This window comes from Pseudochaenichthys georgianus, chromosome 20 (assembly GCF_902827115.2).
Source record: "Pseudochaenichthys georgianus chromosome 20, fPseGeo1.2, whole genome shotgun sequence".
Classification (NCBI taxonomy): domain Eukaryota; kingdom Metazoa; phylum Chordata; class Actinopteri; order Perciformes; family Channichthyidae; genus Pseudochaenichthys; species Pseudochaenichthys georgianus.
The window spans coordinates 9113067-9140754 of record NC_047522.1 but is presented as its reverse complement, the minus strand read 5'-3'; the positions used below and the strand labels follow the sequence as shown (position 1 = coordinate 9140754).

Here is a 27688-nt window from a genome sequence, read left to right as displayed (position 1 = left end):
TGGAATCATTTTTTGTTTTATTCTAAAAAATTCTTATTCTATTTAAATGAAAGCTTATCTTCAGCTATCATCTTAAGCTGACTAAAATGTACATAATAGTCTGAAACTCTGTGGGACTTTGCTAGTGCGTAATAAAAAAGCAGTCGTTGCAGAACCTTTGACTCCCCTAGTGTGAATATGAGCCCTAACTCTGCCCACTTTAGTGCCATAATCTGTTCATTGTGCTACAAAGTATGCACAAAGCCACACCTTGTAAATAAAAGACATGTAGTTATAATGTGGCGCTTATGGCTTCATTAGAACTATATGAGTGGTTAGTGGTTGGGTTACCCAATAAAGCCCTTGTTTACAAAGCTAAATGCGAAACTGCTAATGAACAATGCAACCTTTTTTTTTTTAAAGCTGAAACTAAGAAAGTGATGGGACCAAGTCCCTGCGGTGTTGCTGCCGTTGGTCCGTTCGCCCATCTGTCATACACATGTGTTTCCTGTTTATGTCCCAGGCAGGTCTGGTTTTGTATGTGGCTGGTGGCCTTCTCTATTTCTTATTTTCTCCCTGTTATATTGTTTGCTCTCTATGAATTAGCATAGTTCACATATTCACATACATCACATGCAAAAGAAAATGTCAGCAAGACGGCATGAAATTGTGATGCCAGACTGAGGTTGGTGTTGAAATTAATACATTCTTTGATAATGTACATGTTCAATTGTGCTGTGAGAACGTAGATCGTTTTTTTGTGTGACTCAGCCTACTTTAGGATTCAAAATACATCGTTTACCTGATAGAATGACCTTTTTGCATTACCTTTTCACACTTACCACTGTAAAAAAAATAATTATTGTTTGTTTATAACCAACACTTAAAAGTATCTTAACACTTTATGTGCATATGTATCCTCCAAGAGATTTTTTTCTTTTTCTGCCAAGACTTACATTAAATCCCTTTGCAAGCCTGCCAAGCTAGCTTAAGTTATATTTGAAATAAACTAAACAATTTGCCAGAAGGGAGCTTCTTCAAATTCCTGGTGATTTAGGCAGGGCTTTTTTTTCTTTTCTTTTTTTTGAGTGTGGGAACGTAAGGGCCTGTGATCATGCCTCTACATTATTGTGTTTTATAACAGCAGGTAAGGACGTTTATGAGATCTGTATTATTGCAGCCAGTTACACATTTATCTGTAGGCGGGGTAGGCTTCCTGTGTGTCCTAAGTTAGCATACCATGCCTGATGTATGGATAAGATGGTTATGTGTTAAACACTCAGTTACAGACCTGGTTCTGGTATCATTTTCATGGCCTTGCAGACATCAAGAAGTACCTTGAAACCTCTGATTTAGGTTATTTATACTGCAGCATGTGTTTAGCCTGACCCTTGAGTGTTGCTCAACTCTCTGTGTGTTTGTGTTGGCCTGGTTACAACTAAGTTCAGTGTGTTCCATCTGCAACACAATAAGGCAGTAGTTCATCCAAAAGAAACCTGTAATGTTTACATGCCCTTAGTTACCAAATGTTTCTGAATCTTGAACATGCAGTGTACTTCTGATAAGATGAAATACTGTTAGGCAGAAATATCCCCTTGAGCATATGTATTCACACACAAACAGCTCTCTAATACCCCTTTCACACCAACGCGTTTTCAGCTCCGGCTCGGAGCTGGAGCCTGAAAAGTACCGTTTTTTCCTGTTCACACCGCAGAGGCGCCGCCTCTTAGCTCCGGAATCCGGTTCACTTCCAGCTCCAAAAAATTGTCGGTCTAGAGGCAAGAGCTTCGGAGCTAAGAGGCGGCGTCGCTTACGTCTCTCTTACGTCGAGGCTGGGGCAGATTCGTCGTTGATGCTGAAGACCACAAAGAAGGCTTGCATTTCGCATGTGATGTTTGTAAAGTCGTCCCTTGTAAAGTCGTCCGATGCCTTCCATGTCGTTTCGTAAGAGGATAACCAAAGCGAACAGCGCTTCAATACAATCGGCCATTGTTGTTGTTGTCGATGTGCGGGATTTCCGCGCGGTTTGGATTTTATGAAGCAGGCACGTAAACGGTGACGTCATGACGCAGCAGCGGCAGCTCTGGGCGGTGTGAACAGAGCTGGACCAGAAAAGCTCCCGCTCGGAGCTAGAAAGGGAAAAGCGCTGGTGTGAAAGCCGCATAACATACTGTATGCAATTAACTCCCACTTTCAAATGTATTTTTGCATTTCTACCAAGCTATGACTGTCCCTTGTCTCTGTGGTGCTTATTATACTCAAGGGTTGCGAGTGAACAATGAATGCAGGAAAGAGAAAATAGAGATAGAAAATACTTACTAGTGCAAGTAAATACAAAAAGAAAAAAAGTGGAATAGTGCAATAAGAGTCTATGCAAGTGATTGAATATGATATATTAGATAAATAATTTCTAAATTGCAGCCAGATTGATGTTGTTTCAAAGGTTCAGGTGTTTAACAGTCTTATTGCCTGTGGGATGAAACTGTCCCTGAGTCTGGGGGATTTAGACCTGATGCTGCGGTACTGCCTGCTAGACGGCAGCAGACAGAACAGTTTGTGGCTAGGGTGATGGGGGTCTTTTGTAATCCTGAGGGCTTTCTTCCTGAGCCGCTGGGAGTAAATATCCTCCATGGATGGCAGCTCCGTCCTGGTGATGTACTGTGCAGTTTTCAGAGGAACCCAAAGCTAAAGAACTAGTATTAATACATGCAACAGTTTTTAGGATTGTAAAGTCAAAGTTCAAAGTCTGTATCCAGAAGAAAATCCAACACATAATGTATTGTAAACACATAGTCAGATATGCCAAGCAACTGGCCAGATGCCAAAGTTGGTAATGTCTGCCATTGGAAAAATCCCTTTTAAGTAGCCATGTTTCAATACATTTCAACTACTGCTAAATAGTATTAATTATCTTGAAACTTTACATTATTACTGATTGGATTGTGCAGTCTACCTTATATGACCGCTCAGGGGTCTCCCTCCTGCTTTCAATATGGTGTCCCTGATAAGCCCTCAACCAATCAGCACCCTCAGTTATCTTGCTCTTTCTTCTCTCTATATATTTGACGTCGCTGTAGTCGAGGGAGACCCCCAGGGTTCATATGGTTTTCGTTAACATAGCTTCACAGAATGTAGAAACATGGTCAACTCCTCTCCATAGACGGATAGAATGGGAGGGATGAAACCCTCTTTAATGGTCACACATGCAGAGCACACAGCACACACAGTGACATTTGGCCTCTGCATTTAACCCATCCTAGCAGTAGGATTTTGACTCTTTTTTTACACAGGCCTAACAATTCATTGGTCTATTACAGTGACTTTGCCGTTCAAATTATAAACAAGCAAAAATAAACATGATAAATATGCTGTTTAAAGTCTGGTTAGAACCAAGCTTCATTTTAATAGCCATAAATTGTCCCTACCCTTAGATATGGCTACCAACAGCTATTAGCACTCTCCACAGCTAAGTGCTGGGTGAATACTATTGATGTGCCCACATTTTCATGATCACATGTGATGGGACTGTTGCTATTACAACACACCCATGTTTGGAGCTCTGGAACTGTGACATTTCACTATTTTGTTTAAATTTCTTATATTAAATATAGGCATACTCATACTCAATCCATCATTTTAGGGCTGGAAATTTTTTTGTCATTTTATGGAAATCGCAAGATGAGCTAATAAATTGGAGGAGCACATTGTTTTCTTTAATGAATTTCTTTCAAAATAACATTCTTAATGAGAATGTTCCAGATATTATATCACAGATGTAAGATTGAATTCCTATTTTGGTACAGATCCTTGCATAAAATCACATGATCATTTAAAATGTTTTGTTTTCAATAGGAATGAGAATAATGAACATGATCATTCCTGTGATTAGTTCAAATAATCTCACTAAGATATTCTTTACAAATTGTTCAACCCTACATCCTATAATCCTCTTAAATTGCCTTTCTGTCCTACATTTGAATGGGAGTTATTTTAGAACAGTTGGAGAAGGTTGATGTGTGATTTGGGATGACATTCTTGAATTTAGCTAGCCTATACTGCAGCTACAATTCATAGAGGCTTTACCATGTGAGCAGGCAGATGGTTTTATCGTTCTCACATGACCAGGATTCGTTTGCACTTGTGGCTAGAATAAGTGGGAAGGTTACTGTGATCTAACCAGATGTTGTGCAAATATTTTTACTTATGATGACTTTGAAATGTAACGAAAAGAAGTCAACTATGTCTCGAATTACATTACTCGTGTGCGCCAACCAAAGTGTTTTCAGTTTCTAACATTTGTTGTGATGCTCTTGATCTATATCATTACATCATAGATGAGTACCTTAAATTGTGGAACATGATTATTTGGCACATGCCATTAATTTGCTATAGAAATTATAGAAAATAAACAAATGTACATAAAACAGAAAGAAAAAGAATAAAGAACAGTTTTGAAAAAGAAAGACATTTAAGACGCAACTGTGCTTTTAATCTCAGTAATTTCTGTAACGGCCTGTCCACACATGGGGTGTCTGAAACTCACATGAATCTCCTGCCCCTGACACACAAGCAGTGATTTGATTGGCTAGAGTTTGTACTGGCATATGATTCGATTGGCTGACGCTTCTGCCTAGGCTTCAAAAGTTGAACATTGCTCAACTTTTGCAGCGAGCAACGCCAGCAAAGCTCCGCGTCGCTTCCCGCAATGCAGTTGGGCGAAAAGTGACGTCACCCCATTCAATGTGAATGTTGAAGCTTTCAACGCACGCCGCTGTGTGGACGGGCCGTAAGGGTGTTGTCAATCAGTTCCTTGTCTACATTAGAACATCCAAGAACCACAAAAACACTTTCTCTTGAATCTTTAATGTTACTGCATTTTAAAGGTGCCTGCAGTATGACTACAGTGTAATCGATAGTGCACATTGCACTTACCAAGGGATAATGGTTTGATTTTATTCTGTGCCAGTCAACCATTCAATTTTAGTTGGAACATTTCTCAGGTAAAAAATACATTTATTGTCTTTGTTAGTATTTAGCAGTGGTAGTGCAAAACCATTTTTCAACATGCCTGAATTGCACCCATATCATGCTTAGTGCTGACACGAAGGGTTGAGGATTCAGGTGTAAGCAGCATTTAGTTAACATTGATCCCAGCCAACATAGGTTCAAAATGTCTCAGCTTCTTTAACATATTTCTCCTCTTGTATAAACAAGCTCAAGAAGTTCCTCCATGATAAAAGATTCACTTGAGCATGGTTGTTCTGGCTCTGCGCACTCGAGTCATTTGACTTGTGTCATTCAGATCAATGTTCAATCCCCCCCATTATAGTTTAGATGTCTTAAAGGGATACAATAAACCCTCAATCTATGTTGACATAAGTACAGTAACCCTCGCCTCTCTATCTTGTATCTCCCATCCAGGCGGTGTATTGCGTAACAGTCAGTGTTGTTTACCTAAAGGATTTAAAGACTTACGACATCATTAAGTGCAACACAGACTCTTATGCACATACACACTAACTATGACGGCCGCCATCTGACATCAACCAAGTGGAGCTTGATACTTCTAAATAGTCTCTCTTTAAGCTTTGCCTTAACATCTGCCAGTTTATTGATGCAGGCAGAGGATGTTCAGTTTTGTCTTCACATGATGGCTGAATGATGGGTGGACATTCACACTTTTGAATCCATCAGAATGTTTTTTCGTAGTAATTATTATATTATCATTTATAAGTTGCTCTACGGTTCTCTCAGAAATCTTACTGGATTTAATTGTATGGGATTTGACCGTCATGGAGTTAGTGATCAGTCACAACCCTACACATAGGTGGCTCCAAAGCCAGGCTTTGCCTATCTCTGCTGAATGACCATCAGCCAGCATGTCTCAGCTTGGTGAAGAACACTCACAGGACTGATAGGCAGCAGAAGACGGCAGCACGAACCGAGCTTTGGTTTTGCCTGGGGACTTAAAGCTGTGTTCATCAGCCCTGCAGCCTCGACGTGGCTTCTGTGTTTTATAAAAAGTTCAGGATTAGCCTAATCTGGTTACCTGATTAGTTCTCACTTTGCATGCTCTTAGACTGGCAGATTTAATAGGCAGCCAAGACACTGCAAGAGCACGTATTGATCTGCCTTTGTCTTGCCTGCTTTTGGGGCCAGGTCACATCCTTGGCTCTTCTAAATATCAATTAGCTCAGTCTGTCACACAAATTAGGGCTACATGATACAGAGTTACAGACCATATGATCGTGCTACAGTCTCTTTACCCTAGCTAGAATGGCACTTGGTGAGCAAAGAACTGTACAATGGCAACGGTGCATTCAAATGCTCCCTCAATGATCACTTTTCTGAGTTGGGAAGTCACTCTACCCAACGAGCATAAGTGGAAACATCATGGACGCTATCTATTAGGGGTGTAACGGTACACGTACCCGTACCGAAATTATTCGGTACGGGCCCTTCAGTTCGGTACACGTGTGTACCGAAGTGTACCGAACGAATATAACGTTAAACGTAAAAAATTGAGAACGTGAACAACTTCTTGGAAGTAATCTCAGGTGCTGCGTCGCAGCATTCAGAGTAATTTGCTCCCATTATGTTCAACGCATAGAGCGAGCAAGTCAATTCATTGGACGAGCTGGTCAGAGGGATGCGTTCAAATGTAGTCAGTAATTTGAGGAACTGTCGAAATGGCGAAGGCAGATAAAGTTGAGCTCGAAAATCCTCCAGCGTCATTGAAGTCTCCGGTTTGGGGACATTTTGGTTTCACAGTTACGTACATGGATGACGGACAAAGACAGGTGGACCGAACCAAAGCTGTTTGTCGGCATTGTTCAACTAAAATTGGTTACGCGGCTGGCAGTGGCAATACACAACAAACTTGCACACTCATTTGAAAAGGCATCACCCGAACGTGAATATCACCGGTACCAAAAGACTGAAGTGCAAACCCAACTCCCGCTAGCATTTAAGCCTCCACCACTCGCAAAAACTTCAGACCGAGCCAAAGCTATTACAAATGGCAAATATCCTTATGTTGCCATGTTAGCAAAGCGCTACCTGGCTGTATCTGCTACCTCTGTCCCTAGCGAGAGGGTGTTCTCCACAGCAGGAGACATTGCTAGTGCCAGCAGATCTGCCCTTTCGGCAAGCAATGTGGACAAGTACATTTTTCTTTAAAAAAACATGAAAATACAATGACAAGCAAGTCATAATGTCAAGCTGGCTGCTTAGGTACTAGTACAGTAAAGTTCAAATACAGATTATTTCAGTTCATCGAAAAGCTGCACCTTAATGTTTATTTTATTATATTTTATATTTATTTGAGTGAATATTCATAGTTTAATAATAATTAAAAACCCAAAACTAATAGTGTATGTTTTGTGAGTACTAGTACAGTAAAGTTCAAATACAGATTATTTCAGTTCATCGAAATGCTGCACCTTAATGTTTATTTTATTATATTTTATATTTATTTGAGTGAATATTCATAGTTTAATAATAATTAAAAACCCAAAACTAATAGTGTATGTTTTTGTTTTGTGAGTACTAGTACAGTAAAGTTCAAATACAGATTATTTCAGTTCATCGAAATGCTGCACCTTAATGTTTATTTTATTATATTTTGCATTTATTTGAGTGAATACATTATTCACAGTTTAATAATAATTAAAAAAAAAAATGTTATGTTTTGTGATTATTTTTTATGCTGTACCGAAAACGTACCGAACCGAACCGTGACCTAAAAACCGAGGTACGTACCGAACCGAAATGTTTGTGACCGTTACACCCCTACTATCTATGCATTTAAACAACATTTGTATGTGTTTCCAAATGTTTGATCTAACTTGAGGGGACGCTTGCACAAAATGTTCACGCTTTAGGAAACAATTGTTATTACTAAGAAAGATAAAACATGCTTTGTGTATCCTCACTTGATTTGGATTTGCACACACAATTCAATGGGTTCTTCCTTTGCCCTTGCTTCATCTATCCAATAAGTGTATGCTATGCAAATCAGGCCACAAGTAATCCTGCTGACAAACAGTCAAACTGACAGACATGCAAACCAAACCAAAAACATTGCCTCCTTGGCGAAGTTTATTATTATTATTATAGTCTTTATAAACATAGTCTGTTAACATCTAAATGTTTGTGAAGATGCGTGGTATTGCATTGCACCATAGCAGTATCTTGAAAAAGAAATGTGATAGTGTATTATTGTAGCCTCTAGCAGTACTGTTCTGTGTGCTCCCTATGCTTTCCTGATCGATGGACTGTCTGGACCTACTGGCATCCTTGAGGTCAGCCCGAGGACAGATTGTAAATGGAACTGTTCACTGAAGCAGCACCTGCAGTTTAAAATAGTAAAGAATTATTGTTTCAAAATGATATACTGCACAGTTTTTACTTCCAATGACAAGTGTTTTCTCCAAGTCAATTTTTGCATAGGTTTTTTTTGCCGTCCCTCCTGTTTGTCTTACATTAGTGTGTGCACATCCATTCACCTTCAAGCTGACTGTCTGTTTCACTACTCCTCGTTTTCTTTGCTCCTCCCTCTTTGTTTGTGTGTGTGTGTGTGTGTGTGTGTGTGTGTGTGTGTGTGTGTGTGTGTGTGTGTGTGTGTGTGTGTGTGTGTGTGTGTGTGTGTGTGTGTGTGTGTGTGTGTGTGTGTGTGTGTGTGTGTGTGTGTGTGTGTGTGTGTGTGTGTGTGTGTGTGTGTGTGTGTGTGTGTGTGTGTGTGTGTGTGTGTGTGTGTGTGTGTGTGTGTTCTAACATGTGTGCCTGTGTTCTAACATGTGTGCCTGGACTGTGCAGCAGGGATCAGAAGATCAGGGAGGTCAAGAGAAGGGAGGTGTGTGCGTGCAGGTCGGTGGGAGGGTCAGGGTGCTTTGCAAGGCATGGCTGATGTCACTGACAGTGTCGTCACAGGCCACTTTCTCACACACACACACACACACACACACACACCCGCACACGCTGTCACAGAAATAGCTGATCCTCACATTATCCACACAGCACAGGCAGCATTCCTCTCTTCTGCACCTTACTAGCAGCATCTCTATACTTTGGACCCCCGTTTCTGGAGTACCCTAGGGACCACTACTAGGACCCCCTCCCTTCCACCCCATTTTTTTTAAGCCTCGCTCCTCAGAATGGAGCAGAGGGCAGGCTCCCGACGGAGGGGTAAGCTTTTCATAACTAAAGAACTCCTTCAACTGCCAATTACTTGCACCGATATATGCTTTTGCTTTTTGAACATGTTGGGGATATTTTAATATGTTTTATGAAGTTAGGTTGTCTTGTGCAGCCCAATGATTCTCCAAGGTAAATTGTTCCTCTAAAGACAAATCTGGATTCAAACAAGGTGCTGGGGATTTGTTTTTATATACTAGATTTGTTGTGATGTTTTTTATGTGACTAAAAGTATAAACTGCAAGTGGCTTTGCATGGCTTTTGTCGTTAGGGGCTCACTAAGTCAATAGAATGCTATTTGAATGAACCATGCTCCTGTATGTACAGTATGGGCCAGGCATGGCACACACTCTCAAAATTCAAGTTAAGAAATGTATCATAAAAACGGTGCTTTTACACTAAATGTACACTTAACACTATACATTACATTTTCAAAAATGTTTCTACTGCTTAAAGCTCAATGTTAATGTTTCATCAGTTTCCTTTTGATGTAACCAACTGATGTTGTACATGCACTGTCTGGACTTCAAGTGCCTTCTAATGCATTCCCTCTTTTTTCCTTTTTTTTGGTACAATGAGCCAGGGCCTAACTCTGGCAGCGTTAGGCAGCTTATAGTGTCGTCACAGTGTGCAGCTTAGTGTTTATAAATAGGGTGCATGCATGGTCATTTATTATCAAAGTGACCAGAGAGGCTGAGCCTAACCGTTAGCCAACCTTCATGTACCTGTCCTTGGCCGGTGAATCTGTACCAATCCGTAGGCTGATCCGAGTGCTGATGAAGTCTGACTTCAGCCCAATATTTTTGCATAGCTCCTTTTAGCCAAGGATGCGATCACAAACAAAAAGCACAGAGAAAAACTGAGGAAATTCAAATGCCAGAAGGAAGGTTACAAATGTGACATTCAATATTTCCCTTAAACAAAATAAAGGACTGACATCTACCCTAACTAAAAAAAACGATGTAACTGCAGTGCACTGGGGCAGAGGCAGGGAATCCCACTCCCTTATGTAACATCCATGGCAGATGTTGGATGTCGAGACAACAGTTTAGAAGTTTTGGGTCAGGAGTTTAAAACCTTATGAAATTGTTTTCGCTTTACCTTACAATGATGCCAAATGTTGATCAACATTGTCTGCTGGAATTAATTGAAAAAAGCTGCTTCCCTAATAGGTTTGAAATCAGTCTAAAATGATTAGCTGGAAATGATGTCAAATGTATGCTTAATATCTGTAGTAATTTGAGAAAAACAACAGTAGGGTCTTTAAAACCAGTCGCTTGGCTTATTTAACAAGATTATCACTTCCTACTAAAATGTTATTATAACACACCTCAAAATAGTTTATTCATTACCCCACAATGCTCATAGAATAACTTTGGCATTGCTGATAGCTTTTTCATTAATTAGAATACATTAAGCAAACAAACAATTGTTATTGTCACGTCATTGTGCTATAACCTCCTTTGCAATGTGTCTAAAGTGTCCAGTTGAACTGATCTGTTCTTGGCAGTTTGCATACAGTAGTTGTCATATTTTTTGCTTCATCTCAATTTGCCATCGCTTTTGGTTTTTAGAGGAAAAGCAGATATTTCTGTTTTAACAAGAGAGGGGGTTTTTCACTCGTGTCAGTTTGCATTGTTACCATTTACATACTGCATAACCTTTTGCGATGTCACATTTTTAGGGGTCACCTAATGCGCTATAGTGCAGGGAGACTCTGCTCACCACCTGCAGAAGTGGGACACACAAAACCACACACACATGCAGAGCTCTCACCATAAAAAACACCTGCATTAATTTATCAGCAACTACACAAGAGGTTTCACACTTTTCCTTCGCCCTTTTTTCACACGCATTATAACAGCCAGCTAATAGGCTCAATGTGATGAGACAGTGTTCATTAGCATTCAAAGCTAACGGTTGTAGTGATACTTAACAATAACGAGGTGTATGTAGTGGTTTATCAGACCTTGTCGAGGGATGACACTGAACACTTAAAAATTGATTTATACAAACTGTAATGGCCTTTATTTAGTGGGAAAGCATTCCAACTAACTGTTCTTCTATGGACAACATTTTTATTATTATTATTCCGCCGGTATTTTGGCCCTCTTCTTCTCCCGCATTGAACATCGCAGAAACTCCGTTCAAACATCAAAACGTTCAGCTCGGTCGGGAATCGATGGCTATTACTTTTCTCATTCATAACTTTCATAATTCCAGAGATACATCCCATAATACATCACATTTTTAACATTGAAGTCAATGGAGGACATCTTCAGACTTCAACAAATCTTCAAACTTCAACTGCTAACTGTTCATTCATACTTTCACTCAGAAACCTCATTCCAACTTTAAAATGTTACAAATCTTTCTGACATTATTCGTGTAAAAAAACCTTGTTTTAGAGGTTTTATTCACATTTTAACATTAACTAGAGTGCGTGATGTCACAGCTAGAGGGTAAGAAATCTTGAAATGTGCCTTCATATATTTTTTTAAAACTGCCATAATTCCCAAACCCTACATTCCTGGGACATCATTTTTCATGATAAACGTAGGAAAACATCTCGTAGCTTGAAAAATGACAAATAATTAAACAAAAATAATTCAACAAAATGCCTCTTGAGGGCATGAAGTGACAAAAACGTTCAATATTCCTCCATTGAAGCCCATTGTAATTTCAGGCAGATATTTCCTCACGGTAGCAGCCGCACACCTTTTTAGTTAAACTGCCAAAAAGGCCACATTATTTACCCGAAACTACACAAAAATTACACTTCAGATACTCAACTTCCTTGACATGCTTCACGTTTTGAGATTTCACAGATATCTGTTACGGTTCTTCCACAAAACGTTCACATGTAAGAGGTGTGTCTCTCATTCAGAACAATGGAAACCTGTGAACTCTACAGAGCTCGTTAGCTCAAATAGAAACACCTGTGCAATGGAACACGATGATGTCATCGCTCCAACTGACATGCTCAGAGCAGCAGACTTCAGATAGCAGTGTGCCAACAGTCCAGCCGTGAAGACATCTACAGGACAGTTTTGAGATTTCTTCAAATGCCGTTGTCATGGCAACACAATGCTCGCCTTGAAACACGGTTTTCTCATAACTTCAGTGAAAATACTCCGAACAGCCCAGAACTTCACAGGTTTGGTAACGATGCAACCATCAAGGCATCTAAGCATAGTATAGGGTGTCATCAAATGTCGTTGCCATGGCGACAGACCACTCGCCATAAAACATGATGTCGCTATAATCCAATCGACACGGTCCAATCGTCCCCCAATCTTCACTTGTATATCACAGGTCCATGCCTCAAGAGCTCTACGCCAAATCTGAGATCTCACCATATGCCGTTTCCATGGAAACACATCCCTCGCCATAAAACATGATGTCGCTATAACTCCTATGAAAATGTTTCAAAAGTGCTCAAACTTCACATTTGTGCTAACAGTCCAGCCGTGAAGACATCTATGGGACAGTTGAGATTTCTTCAAATGCCTTTGCCATGGCAACACAATGCTCGCCATGAAACACGGTTTTCTCATAACTTCAGTGAAACTGCTCCAAACACCCCAAAAACTTCACAGGTTTGGTAACGATGCAGCCATCAACGCATCTAAGCGTATTATGGGGTGTCATCAAATGCCGTTACCATGGCAACAAAATGCTCGCCTTGAAACACGGTATTCTCATAACTTCAGTGAAAATACTCCAAACAGCCCAAGACTTCACAGGTTTGGTAACGATGCAGCCATCAACGCATCTAAGCCTATTATGGGGTGTCATCAAATGCCGTTGCCATGGCAACAGATCATTCGCCATTAAGTTAGTTCAGAAGTTTGCAGTTCAAATATTCTACTGCTTTTCCAAGCCTTTTTACTTTCTTTTCTTCTCTCAGCACACATTCAAGCCCCCAGTGTTCATGTATCATTTGAATCTAAATTCTTCACTTTCTTCTTACACATTTCATTTCAATCTAAATTCTTCACTTTCTTCTTACACATTTCATTTCAATCTAAATTCTTCACTTTCTTCTTACACATTACATTTCAGCATAGCAGTTTAGCGTCAGCTTTTCAGCATAAAGCATTCCCACTAGCAATTTCTTCAGTAATTGCATTCTCTAGTTGTTAATTGATTTACCATTACTGACCACAGTGGTGTTAGGGGTGGTAAGTGCTTGAACTTCACTATGTTTATATACATACAATATAAAAGAGTTCAGTTAGTATGCACTCTTTTACTGCCAAACTGTTAAATACAGCACAAACATCTTTCGGTCTACCCAGCAGGAAGAGATTACTCTGTGTTTCAGGGCAGATGTGTTTTATAGTTTTAAAATAGGTGACTTTGCACACACTGAGCTCTTCAGCTCTATCCCACCCTGTCCACTAAAAAAAAGAACTAGGTCCACTGCTTCATTTGTAGTGATTTAACCTTAACAATGGGAGTCTACTGCAGTGCAGTTCCACTTCATAATATGTGCTTTAATCAGAACTGGATTCCATATCATAGTGCTCTGATATATACTGTAAATATGACAGGATAAGCTCAATGCGATGAGGATCCTTTTAGCTGTAGACATTGCTGGGATATAAAGATTGGAACTAATTTGCATCCATTATCAGTTTTTTACACCGAGGTCGTGCGGCCTTCGATGGTTCTCTCATTCTTCCCTGTAGACCAGGTGCAAATTAGCCAACAGTTACATCACTGCAGTGCACTTTCAGCATTCCTGAACTGACATGAGAACAGCTGATGTTAGGACTTTGTGCAATGCAGGCTGACATCTTTACAGTAGGTACCCGATCAGTCATCATAACTGCGCTGGTTTCCTCTGAGGGGCAGAGCTGGGCATGGTTGGGGAAACAGCTTTAGCTCAACATGATTTGAACCCTTTCTCCCCCAATTTCCATCCCAAATGTAGGGATACCTCAACCATACTACTTATCGTTCAGATTTATATCGTGATGCTGCAGCCATATCCAACCAGGCATAACAAGGTTGCTTATAGAAGGTCAGTCCTCCTGCGCCTTTCTGTTGCCCTATAAGATAATTCCAAGATGTATACGTTCCATTTAGCATCATCATCAATTTCCAGGATGCATAGAGAATTAGTCCAAGAAGAATGGCAACATGTGTAATGTGCACAGAGGCTAACATCTGTTAACTAGGCCAGACCCTTGCTACTGTATTACTGTAGGAATCTGGACCACGTCCCCCAGGACTGTTTGACAGCACAGAGGCAAAATAACACATGCACACGCAGGTTGATATTCACACACCAACAATTATAGACGGACTGACAGATATATGGAAGACATTTGTACTTCATTGTCTTCTTCCATCCCATCCCCCAAGTATCCCTGTGACTTTTCTTTTGTACATATTCAACAATTTGTATTATTTGTATTATTATATCTATAATAATTTAGCAGCTCGTCCATTTTCCTATTTTGGAATGGTGATACGCAAGTTCAAATTGAGCTCATTGAAGAATTGAATGACTCAGATGAGACTATCCCATTAATGAGATAGGACACAATTTGTTGCCACAAACATCAGGTGTTTCTGAGATTGCATCACCATTGACTATTATGCTAAAAAGGAATAGTGTCTTCATCGACATTGTCACAGAGTTCATGTGTTGCTTAAATGTTCATTGATGTATAAATGCCATATTGGGTTTGTGCGAGTCTGCTAACATGAATTGAGAGCACTTCAATACAATACACAGAAAGCTAGCAGTCAGCTAACTTAGCTAAATAATATCAGAATCAGCACTTTTGAAACAGGGCTGAAACAGAGGGGTTTATGGGATGCCACAATGCACGATCTGTTATCTGGTTATCTGGTATTTCGAGCCAAACACTTCAGAGACATGTTTTGTATATATCTGAGACCTATAATATATTGATGAAAAACAGTATAATAGGGGACCTTTAAGTCGGTGGCATTGTTTTTCAAAGCACGCACTTTAGCATCTCTCTAAAATAGTACTAACTATATCTTAGAGGGTGTAATACAACCATGACCAATTATGTGCACTTCCTGATTGGCGTCTAAACCACATCTCACGTCGGCCCATTCTAAAAGCAGAACCCTGTTTCCTGATTTGGAAAGAGTATTGCCAGTTTTAGCCTGCTGCCTGGCCTTAAAGAGGATTTAACTAGTATCATGTAAGACAATGATTAACCTGTGGTGTGTGTAGCACCCTACCAAGCTTAGGGATGACTGACAGGTAGATTCCCCCTCGGCTGCAAGACAATGGTCATTATTTAAAAATAATTCCCAGTTATCCCAGCTTATTGAAGCATTGTGCCTTCACCTAATATGTTGCGCTATCTCACTCAGACTGCGTTTTAAAGAGCTACACAGAACAAGGACAAAGTGACTTTCCCTGTGATTACCACCGGGCTAAGCCTTGCTGCAAGCCTCTTATTCCCCCGCATTCCCCCGCAGCTGGATCAAGCAGTAAAAGTTACCCACGAAATCCCCAGCGCGGCCACAGGTCACCGTCCCAGCGATGAATGATGATCCTGCACAGAGCTGTGCTCAAAAATGGACTTTCAATTAAATAAGGGGCTGGAAAATGATCAAAAATATTTGTATATGGTTGTGAATATATCTTGTACTCTTTTCAGGCACATCAGTATTTAAGTGTAAGGAACAAGTAGCTAAAACATAAACCATTGACTGACCCATTGAGCATTTCATTCTTTAAATGAATGACTTGCGGCACATCAGATATTTTCTGTATAATTGAGACAAAGTCACATGGCTCCAGAATACATTTCCTACTTCCTCAGTTTATCACAACCTTTTTTTTGGTACATAATGGTATTGAATAGTTATTTTAATTTGCATACCCTAGTTCTGAAATAGTACTTGTATTAAATACTTGTCTCTCCCTACCTGGGCATTCATAATCATTGAACTCAATGTAAGGATCTCCTTGTGTCTCCTTCTCCAGCAGCCTCCTCTTCTTTCCCCTTAAATTGCTTTTTTAAATAGACAGCTATACCCCGCTTCATTTTTGGAAAACATTTACGGCTCTTCTTATCGTGTCCACAAGGCAGTCAGTTACAGGGCTTGGTTAGATGTAGTGTTGCACGGTGTACCGATACTTGAAAGGTACCGCGATACCCTGCCGTTAAAAACGGTACGATTCCTCCGTTTCATTAGTATCGGTACTTTAAGAATGACGGGGGAAAGTACTCCCGTGAAAAAACGCCGTTTAATAAGAGCCGTGTGTGTTCAGCGCTCTGCTTCCACTCCTTGCACTGCAGCCGTGCCTGCTGTCCCGCTCCTCTCAAGCACGTTCTAAGTCCCTCCCCTCTCTCTTGCACGCGGCCACGCGCTAGCTGCCAGAGCATGTGAGAAAACGAGAAGCATGGCTGCAAGTGGGAGTGCAACTGCCGCTGCGCCTCGGCTTGTTGACAAAAAAGACGCCAGAAGTCTGTGAACGGGCCGTTCAGGTGTTCAGAGCAGAGCTTCCTGTCGGAGCAGCAGAGCGTGATGTGCACTGAAAAGTTTTTCTGTCGCAATATTATCGTTGAGCAAACTTAACTAGCAAACTAGCATCACTATCTGCTAACGTTAGCTTTAGCCTTCGTTTTCTATTAGTTTTTTTCATAGGCTATAAACGGAGGTGGTATAAGTAGCCTATATATCTTGTACTTGAGTAAAAGTAGAAGTACCCAGGTCTTGTACTTGAGTTAAAGTAGAAGTACCAGAATGTAGGAACAATCCTGCAATCAAAATGTTCCTCAAATAAAAGTACAAAAGTATTATCATCAAAATATAGTTAAAGTAGCGACACAAGTAGAAGTGCTCAGGTCTTGTACTAAAGGACCAGAGTGTAGGAATACTCTGTTACAGTAAAAGTACTGCATTCAAAATGTTCCTCAAGTAAAAGTATTAAAGTAGCGACAGTAAAAGTAGTCATTGTGCAGATTGGTCCATTTCAGAATAATATATATGATATGTTTTATAATGATTGATCATGAAAGTGTTCTCAAAGCTGGTAAATGTGCAGCTAGTTTGAATGACTTTGTAGACTGCAGGGTAGCTGGTGGATTTACTCCAGGTGGAACTAAAGTCTGATTTAACACTTGATTATATCTCACATCATTCATCCAGATCTGTGAAGTAACTAAAGGGATTAAATACATGTAGTGGAGGAAAAGTACACCATTATTTCTGAACTGTAGTGGATTAGAAGTACAAAGTAGCAAAAGAAACATTGAAATACTTAAATAAAGTACAAGTATCTCAAAATTGTACCCAAGTAGTACTTGAGTTTATGAATGTAGTTACTTTACACCAGTGGCTATAAAGATAGAAAGACTAAGCCTTGCACAGAGGCATGAAAATACATTTTCAAAATGCTCAACAGTGCTGCCAAAATGTTAAACTCACTGCTACACAATTAAAATAAATGCTTTTATATATATTTATATTAGATGTGACTCTTTGGCGTTTCTGTTCTTAGTAACACTGCTGCTTTAGTTGTTCTGACTGCTAAAATCATCTGTTATTCCTAATTTTAAAGCCGATATTCCATGTTTCCCTTTTTTTAAGAAAAGTATCGAAAAAGAATCGGAATCGCAATTCTTGACTTGGTATCGGTATCGAAACCAAAATGTTGGTATCGTGACAACACTAGTTAGATGTGGTGCAGCCACAGCTGAACACATTGCTGTCCCTTCTCATTAAACTCTGCCAAGTCCGATGTTGTGCAGGATTGCTCCAGCAGGGGGCATATCAGGAGATGTTGCATGGTTTGTGGTTCAATGCCGCATCCACACACAACGTCCCCGTCATTTAGGTATCCCCATTTGGCGAGAGTGGCTTTTGCACGTCCAACACCAGATCTTATTCTGTTTAGGCATTTCCACACTGCGTAGTTGGTGTCTGCTCCAGGGGGCAGTGCCTCGCTCGCCTTTAGCTCCATTGTTGTTGCTGATGGGAGGTTGTCAAGTCTTTCTTCCCACCGAGTGACTCTTTCACTGCTTATGCTCGGTGTTCCGAGGGGTGGGACGCTCTTCAGGAAACTTTTCCTGGATTTAAGGCGGCTTTTGGCTGGCACATGGCCAAAGAGAAGATGTCTTTGGTCAGTAGACTGTTGTTGGCGCTCTTTCTTGCTTGCTGCATTTCGTCGTATCTCTGGTGGGGCTATGCCTGCCAGGATGTACAGACGGTCTGTAGATGTTGATTTCAGGCAGCCTGTGATAATGCGGCAGCTAGCATTGAGGGCGGGATCCAGCTTCTTGGCATGGGCAGCTCGTTCCCATACTGGGCAGGCATACTCGGCAGTCCCATTGGTGACACCATGTCTATTTTCATGGTTTTGTGTGGATCCGTCACAGTTTACGGCTATGTACACAAAAGATGATTCATTTGTTTAGCCAAATGTATACGTCAAGTATTTTCTGTTATCTGACCAAAGGAGGCCTCCTAACTGGACTAAAGTGGTTAAACAAAAAGAGCTTGCATGAGGCCTAACATCAAAATGACTTAGCCTTGTTTAACATGTCTTAATTCAGAAGTGACATTCAGACACCAAGGTAACCTGCCTGAGTAGATGACTCCCGTATTGTGCTGCTTGTAATCAGACAGGGCTTGCAATGATTAATCAGACGGCTTGCAAAGCTTCGTTTAACCTGAATAAGACTGACAGTCATTTCAAGGGCTAGACAATGTGGCTCCATTGTCCTTGTGTTACTTCTTTGTAGGTGATCCTTTATGAAATACGTTAAGGAGATTCCTTTTCTCTGTTCTCTAATTCCTGTTTTATTTTTAACATATTGATGGTCTTATTGTAATTTGACCATTATTTATGGAGCTGATTGAACAATGTCTGTCTGTTTGTGTCAGCAGTATTAACTCTCCTTCTACTGCTGACACTTTTTCCCACTCCTTCCTCAGAATCATAGCTTATATCCACCAGACAGCAGCGTGGAGGATATATTATGTCAACAAATATTTCCTCCCTTAAAACATCAAATGGTGTGAATGCATTTGTGCTTTCAATGCTACATGATTATAAGAGGAGCTTTTCTCTCCGAGTGAAGCGCACACGCTCACAGAGATAATCTTTAGCTTACACATTTGTCTGGAAATAAAATCCCTCTCTGTTTGTTCTTGGACTTGACTGCAGCGTGTAGCCTCTCCACTCTAAGCTGTTCATTCATTCTAAACATTTGCTCAGTGTGTCGGTTGCCGGCTTCAGTGGCAAAGGCGCACCTTGGTTTCACAGTTTGGTGCTAGAATGTTCTCTCTGAAGATGTCTCGGTTGCTGTGTGTGACGTAAACCCACTGTGTGACTTCCGTTGTGGTTTGTGAAGTGGAGATGCAGAGAAGAGGGCGTGTACTTCTTAAAATTAGCACTATAAGACCTACGTGAACTTTTGTTGATACATAAAACATTAGCTCAAAGTGTTGGAGATCAAAATGAGATCCACATGTATTCTGTTTAAAGCATATTATCCATGCTTTTCCAACCCTAATGAGTATGTGAGTGTGAATCCTTGAAAGAAAGGGTAATAGGACAATGCAGCCAATGTCAGATCTAAAGTCAATTTATTTTTAAAACAAAGTTGCATCTCCAAAGTAAATATATAAAATACTCTTTATCGCTTGATGTGGTGTTTCCAGTTTCTGAAAGAGAACGATACTTCATGACATCACAAATGAAGCTCATCTTTCACATCCGAAAGGAAATTATCTTTCATTTCTCGTCTTATGTGCATTCTTTTTGTCAGTATGCTCTGTAATGATCCGTGTTTGAGATAAGTTATCTGACGTACATCCAACACATCGCTTGCTATAACCGCAATATGTATTTTGACATATTGATCCCTTCTCTTATGATGTTTCACATTTCTGCCGGATTGCCTTTTTTATGCATCCTTTTTTCTTATTAAGTAATGTTTTTATTGATGAATTGACTTCATGTTCATGACATTCAGAATCTTGCACTACATTTTAAGTGCTTTCAGTGTTTGTGTGTTTTTAGCTCCGTTACAATAAGTAAGAGGCCATTTACATTTTTTAAGAATAGGACTAAATGATCTAATGAATATCATGAGAAGTCCTCATCGCGCTCTAGAAATATTGATATTCTCTATAAAAAAGTAAAATGCTTAGAAACTGTAATAATTATTTTTGATAACTTGTTTGTTGCTTGTTGATTATGAAAAACTAAGGATGTTGTAAACGGAACCACATTAAAACACGACATTTTATTTAACCTTTCCAGATCAGATCTTCTTCTAATGTGGACATAAACAAATTACTTTATTATGTATAATTCTGCTAAATTAGATAATTCATTAATAATATATGTACATATATTGGATAGAACACATTTAACCCAATATATTAAGCATAAGAAAATGTTTATTAGGTGCAAAACTTGTCATTTGTACACCAAATATAGACTGAGCTGATACACCAAGACCATTTGCCCTTTGAGGAAGCATATTACGCATATATGGCTGACAGAGCACTCATATTTTGATCTGGTCATATGAAATGTTAAACTACATTTATTGTAAAGTAATAATTGTGTTGTGTTTTCACAGGTGATGGCGTCCCAAAAGAAAACAGTCCCTTTATCAACAACACAGACATTGACAAAGGAAACAGCTACGATGGCACCAACATGGCTCTTTTTGAGGTAACCCTTTCTTCATCAGCTTGATATCGTCCTTGTACTCCTTGTTTAACTCGAAATGTGACTTTATGATTTGTTCTGGCAAGAAGTTATAGGCCGAGAAGGACAAACCCAAACTGTGGGGTAGACACTACAAATACTTCCCTTTTAAGTAACATCCACTGCCACAACTATTTCTGTATTTTGAATAAGAGTGTACCTTTGAAGCTCAAACTGTTCATTAATGCACAGTATGCTAAAGCACCAGGGTAAGCTGTGGTGAACTATATAAATACAGCAGGAGTTGAAAGTACCAATCATTTCTTAGCTCAGCAATTAGTGAATCAAAGACTTTATTTGCTTTAAAGGTGCATTCTTTCAAGAACATGCATTTATACTCTTTCCAGGTGCTCTGCTCTGCCATTTGGCAAACGTCGACAGTCTGTGGTCACTGGCCCTGGTAAAGAATCAACTAGGCACTGCGGCTTCGGTTTCCCCGTTCCACATGAAGCTGATCCAGCCGTGCTATTCCAAGATGCTTTGAACCATTAAATCAATATTGCAGTTGTTGTCCTTTTAAACCTATGGCAATAAACCAATCGAATCCAAAGTAAAGTTCAAAAGGCATTTTTAACAAACAAATAATTTTATAAATTGTCATGGAGCATGAGCGTTTAAACCAGAAAGGTATAACAAATTATTTGAAAGAATGATCAGAATAAGAATACTTAATTTATCCGGGGGAAGTTTGTTTTTTGTGACATTTGCTCCATTTTAGAATGGATCAAATAAAGGAAAAATATATATATTTATACAAAAGAGGAAGTAGAATTTAAGAATGTGTAATAAAAGTTAAAATAAATGTCCTGTGAAAAATAAAATATGAAGTTAAAGTCAAAATGTGCCTATTGTACTACAATATATACCATGTTTAATACAGAATATATCCTGTATTAGTAAGTGATTAATGCTTAAATGCTTATTTTTCTTTACTTGCTTGTAAAGCACTTTGAGCACCAAGAAAAGCACTATATAAATAACATGTAGTATTATTATTAAGTGCTTAGTTTGTGTTCCTGCTGTTCATCATATTAAACAAACATGTTCTCTATTGCAGGAGGAAATGGAGAGCAACCCCATGGTGTCATCTCTCCTCAATAAACTGGCGAACTACACCAACCTCACCCAGGGGGCCCAGGAGCACGAGGAGGCTGACGATGACGAGGGGCCCAAAAAGAAAGCTGTTAAGGTACAGCAGAGAGCCTTGTGTTATACCCTGTCTCTATCAAGCAGATTGCAGTTAGGTTCTGTATAGTTGGATATTAGCTTTTTCTCTTTTTGAACCTGCTGAACTATCATTACGTAACAGGGTCTTAGACCGATGAAATCCTGTTGTTTGGTTTATTCTTAAATCCATCTGGGATTATGCAAACTTGGTCAATTTGTTTTCTTCTTTATAGCATTTTAATATGTGCTCATCCTACACTCAGTCAGCACTTTGACTCTCAGTGTCTAACCATTGTAGATTTGGACACATTTATAGTTTAATGTCTACTATATGCAAGTATATAAGGTTTCTATAAAATATTGAAAGAGAGTTAGTATAAATTCATTCAGTAAGTTTGTATCGCTTCATTAACCATTTTTGTGCTTAAGAACTCAGTAATTAGAACTTTTTTTAATGTTCACTTTTAGCACTGTATTACCAGTGACCAAATGAATTGAGGCAACAGTCTTATTTAGAAGGCTTCTATTAAATAGCACAGTATTCTTTTTTTTCACACAATATGACCTGTGTGGGTTGAGTCAGAAAGCAGCAGTAAAGTAGATATTTAAAAAATATATAAAATACTGCCCGCAGTCCAAAAGCTCTGGCTTAATATGTATGAGTCAGACCAAGGAGCTCCTCAAGCAGCATTGAATGCTCATGCCATTTTTTTTATTTTTTTTATTTTTGAAAGCAAAATGAAAAGTAGCCCCAGTGCTGCCATGAGGCACACAGAGGATTGTTTAACCACAGATTCAGTCCCAGGCCAGTTGCTCCATCTTGTCCCCTGCTTGGAAATAGAACCTCCCATTGGCTAACATCTTGCTATAGAATTAAGCTGACACCATTGTCGCTCCTCTTTGTCTGGACAAGTGGGACTGATGCTGAACATTTGGAGATAGATGGCTCAAAAGGTAGCTAATTGTCAAGTTCATTGATTTGAAACATTTAACATATTCCTGTTGTCATGCTGTTGCGAAACCTTTTCTTTGGCAAAGGAATGCTTACTTTTGGGTTGGAAGCAATGAAGGATTTTGTACAATGTTCTCCCTGGTTACTGCACAGTATAGAGTGTTTCTTATAAAGCATGCCTGTGTCGCTGAGATGTTAGCCTAAATCAAATGTCAGATCATATTCATCCGACATGTTATGGAGAACATCTTCATATTTCTTACTGTGGCAGCGTTAGCTTTGGATGAGAAACTCCTGTTATATTCACGGCAATCAAAGACCTTTTGCCTAAAACAATAGCTTGTGAATTTTTATGCATGGGAAAATAAAACTGAATCTTTACTACTGTATGTATGCATGTATGTATGCATGTATGTATGCATGCATGTATGCATGTAGATTAGATGCAGTGTCGGAACTAGTTATCGATTTAAGTGATTGTGTTTTTCCTTTTAAGCTGTATGTTCATGCTTTGTTGCTTTTGCTGCAACTTTGAGAACAGACTTTTGTTAACTGATAAAAGTGTTGTGGCAATAACAGAATGGACTCACTATCTAGACGTGTGAATACAACTTTTTGTTCCCGTTTCACTTCCCCTTTAGGTATGCCTTTATTCCTCCCTTAATCCTTCTTTGTCTTTTTCGTCGCTCTGGTTTTCTTTTCTATTAGTTTTTGCTGCTTAAAGTTGCAAACAATATAGCTAAAACTTCCAATTATTTCATTATTGATTAATTTGCCAATTATTTTTATGTTAATTGATTCATCGTTTGCTCTATAAAATATTAAACATTTCCTGAAAAATGTCCTTATTAGTTTCTCATAGTCCACAAGGAAATGTCTTTTTATACCTTATTTTGTCAGATCATAACTAAAAGATATTCAGTTTAATGTGATATTAAACAGGAAAAGCAGGAGATTTTAGTGGCTAAAAACAGCTATTTCTGTCATTTTTGAAAAATGACAGACCGACTTTAGACTCTCGTCAACAATGCTGTCATTCTAACCTCAAGTTCCTCACCCCCTGATCACCCCACACTCTCATACCTAAGCATTTTTCTTACACTTCAATATCTTTTTTGCTCTTCTATTTTTCCCATCCAGAGCCCTCAGATGGGGACCTTCATGGGGGTCTACCTCCCCTGCCTCCAGAATATTCTGGGGGTCATCCTGTTCCTCCGACTCACATGGATTGTGGGCACAGCCGGCATCTTGGAGTCGCTAGCTAGTGTCGTCCTGTGCTGCTCTTGTGTAAGTCACAACCATCATGACCAACATGGCTTTTAGTAAGGGAAATATATAAATCCTTACTAATCAATTTCTTCACTAATGTGTTTGTAAAGGTGTGTGGTTAGATGTATTAAAAAGTTGAAGTTCAAATCCTGTATGTTTTTTCGTAACAACTGCTCAAAGTTGAGGTACCGAATACCGATTTTCGAAAAATCAAAACATTTCTGTTTGGCCTTGGGTAACTTGTGAGGGGTCAAACTAGGGTTTTTTCATGATTCTGAGTTGATTGCAATCATGTATTTTTCACTAAAATCATTCCTTGGTTGAAAAAAGGCCACGCCCACTCTTATATTTAAATTCAAAAGCAGCTTTATTTGTAGTTACAAGTGCTGATCACTTCAGGAGTCAATCTCTGAGTCTTCTCCAGACTCACCACCATCATGACCACAATTCTTGCATGAAATTCCTTTACAGACTCAACATGCTGAGATGCACTTAACGCCATTCCTCTTGCAGCTGCACCGCCGGTTGCTGCAATCTCTGTTACAGTTGCAGCTTGTGAACTACAGTAGCTCCTCAGGAGCCATGGGGTCTAGTGTTGGGACTGGCTCATAGCCATGTACACCTAATCCATACATACCACATCCATAGTCACTGGGGTTTAGAGACATACTCTGCAGAAGGATCCAGTCCTGGGTTTGTAGGTAGGCACGGAGAGAATGCTGTGCAGCTGCACTCTCTGTTGGAGGTAGAGTTTCTGGTTTGATCAGCCCTGCCGCTGCCTTCCGTGAGAGCATGTTTTGTCGAATTTCAGTAGCAGTAGCAGTACCTGGTGCATGATAAATGTACTGGAAGATGGTAGTACCAGCCTGTATCACTGCATCCTTAGTAGCTTGTGTGTCAAGGAAGATATCCATGTGTTCATCAATGTCCCCTGCACAGAACCTGCAAAAAAAATGCACTTTGAGATTTGTTTCAAATATAAAGTGAAATAGAAAAAAATATATATTATTATTACCTGTCAAATAAGGTTGTTTTCCCATGGCCAGCTATTGCAGAAACCGTATCACAACCAGTGAAGGAGTGACAAAAGAGCAGGTAGCATCTCTCTCTTTCAGAGAGAGCTTCGTGGATCCTTCTGACATCATAAGAGCCCTTTGATGATGTGAAGAAGAGTAGATGGTTGGTGCTTGGAATATGGTGTACTAGCATCACCAGCACATCTGCATCTTCTGCCCGCACCTGAAAATAGAACAAGATATACAAAGCGTGTTGCACTATACAAAACCAGATAAAACTATTCAAGTTTGAATACTCAAGAGTGAATACTTTTGTTTCCAAAATAGGCTACCTACACAAATGCTACTAATCTCAACAGAGTCATCTGTAGCAGTGGCCAATGCCTCTCTCACAATCAAAGTGTCAGCATCATTGTCACACTGCTTCACTGTGATGTTATGTTTTCTGAATGTTGAAGAGAGGAGGTGGATTAGCTCACTCTTGTTATTGGTGTTGTCCAGGAACTTTGCTCTTATTGTCCAGTGTATCATAGCCGGTCGAATCTGGAGATCACAGCATGACTTCTTAGTGCGCCGGATGTGGTCATGATCTTTTGGTGATCGGCTGTAGCCATCAAAGACCACAATGGTCTTCTGAGAGCGGCGGCCAAGACACTGTACGTAGCTCAAGTAACTGTTGGCAATCTCCTGCCAAGTCTGACCTTGTTCCCACTTTACCATGTAGAGAAGCCATCCGCCATCAACTACAAGAGTGGAGCAGGATTGGTTAGTGAGGTCAAGCGGATCAGTTAACTCCTTCAGGCTAGTCTTGGAAAAGCCTGCCTTGTTCGCCTTGTTCATTTTCTGATCTTTATTGCTGAAGAGGGACAATGGGAAGGGAGTCAGCTCATACACCAAGCTTGTCTCAACTGTCATATCCCGTTGGGCAAAAATTATCAGTCGGTTGAACAACTTGAGTGAGTCAAGGTGCATCTTCTTCTCGTTGATCTTGGGAATCTTTCTGAGTGATGACAGGGCTTGTACCTTTGACTTCACTTCCATGGTCGATGTCACTGACTGTCCATCCAGCTTGATCTGCATCTCTCTCCCTATTTCTGCTGCTCTCTCAGCATTGACTGGGTCATCTCCTCTGCTCCTGAATCCTGTTGAGAAAGACACAAGCAACTCCTTGTCTCGATCGGGGTCGAATGGGTTGTTCTCCTCAAACCATTGGAGGGCAAGGTCAATTGCTTCAGCATCTCTCTTCATCTGTGTTTTGCCAAGGTCTCTGGAGCGGAGCATTTTTCTTGACACTTTCCTCCATGCGCTGGTTGACATTGGAGAAGTGATTAAGGGTGAGCACCCAGCACTTGTGACCAGAATCACTGTGTCTCATCCTCCCTCTGCTCAGTCCACCTTCTGACTTGGCTGACTTCATCAATGTCTGCTCGATACAGATGTCACACCAGGTGCCGGACCAATCATGGCTGGAGTAACGCACGACATGGTTTCCATGGGCAGTGAAACTTTCGAATGTCTCCTTGTAAGCAGGCAATGTTTCAAGTTGCTTCATGAGTTGACAGTACAGCCGTGCACCCTTGGCATATTGATGATGCCCTGCAGCCGCAAAGATGTCCAGCATCCTGCTAACAATGCAGCACAGGTGGCCGTTGTGATCTGCAAGCCGCTCAGTTCTGATGAAGACCGTGATCACATCTACCATGTAGTGGTACTGCACCCAGAGAGCAGGCGTTCTTCCTCCTTCAGCAAGTCTTTTGAAGGTTTCTTCAAACCGCTATTCAAACAGTGCCACTACTGGATCTGTGTGTCTGGCTCCCATCTTCCCATCAGCTACCTTCTCCATGAAAGTCCTCATTTCACCAAGTTCCTCCTCGGTGAAGGCATGTTTCATGATGTGCTGATAGATGGCTGCATCGATGAGGAGGTGAGCACGGATTGCCTTGTCAAAACATCCTCCATCCAGGATGTGGTTGGCTGTCGTACTCCCTGGATAGATCAGCTGGATCAGCTCCAGTAGTCCAGAATTCTCCATGATGTTTCCAATGGATCCAAGGTAGGACTTCAGCAGGTGAAATCCACCCAACCTCGGAATGATAGGTAGATTTGTCTGTTTTATGATGTCCACAGCCTTCAGCCAGATCGGAAGATCGAATGTCACTATAGTGACTCTGTCGGCAGAGAGCCGCGTGCACTCTTTGAGAGTGGTGAAGATGGTGTTGAGGTCATTAGGGTCACCTTCAATGATTGGGAGGAAGTCGATCTGTGTGCGCTGCTTGACATCATCTGCATGGATACTCTTCATCCAGCCATTCCAGTTGGAGTGTGGGAACTCAGGATCCTGGGCTTTGATCACCCACCCTGCTGCCCAGAGTGTATCGC

At 40.2% G+C, this 27688-nt stretch overlaps 1 protein-coding gene across 6 annotated transcripts in view; it reads left to right on the top strand.

The window, feature by feature from the left end:
* Positions 1 to 27688, top strand: part of slc12a7b (solute carrier family 12 member 7b) — an 81575-nt gene that overhangs the window by 27580 nt on the left and 26307 nt on the right. For all 6 annotated transcript variants that reach the window (XM_034108978.2, XM_034108977.2, XM_034108982.2 and 3 more), the window contains exons 2-4: positions 20775 to 20869; positions 21963 to 22094; positions 24165 to 24311. In XM_034108978.2, the coding sequence (XP_033964869.1) occupies positions 20775 to 20869; positions 21963 to 22094; positions 24165 to 24311 (374 nt within the window). The remainder of the gene's footprint in view (positions 1 to 20774; positions 20870 to 21962; positions 22095 to 24164; positions 24312 to 27688) is intronic.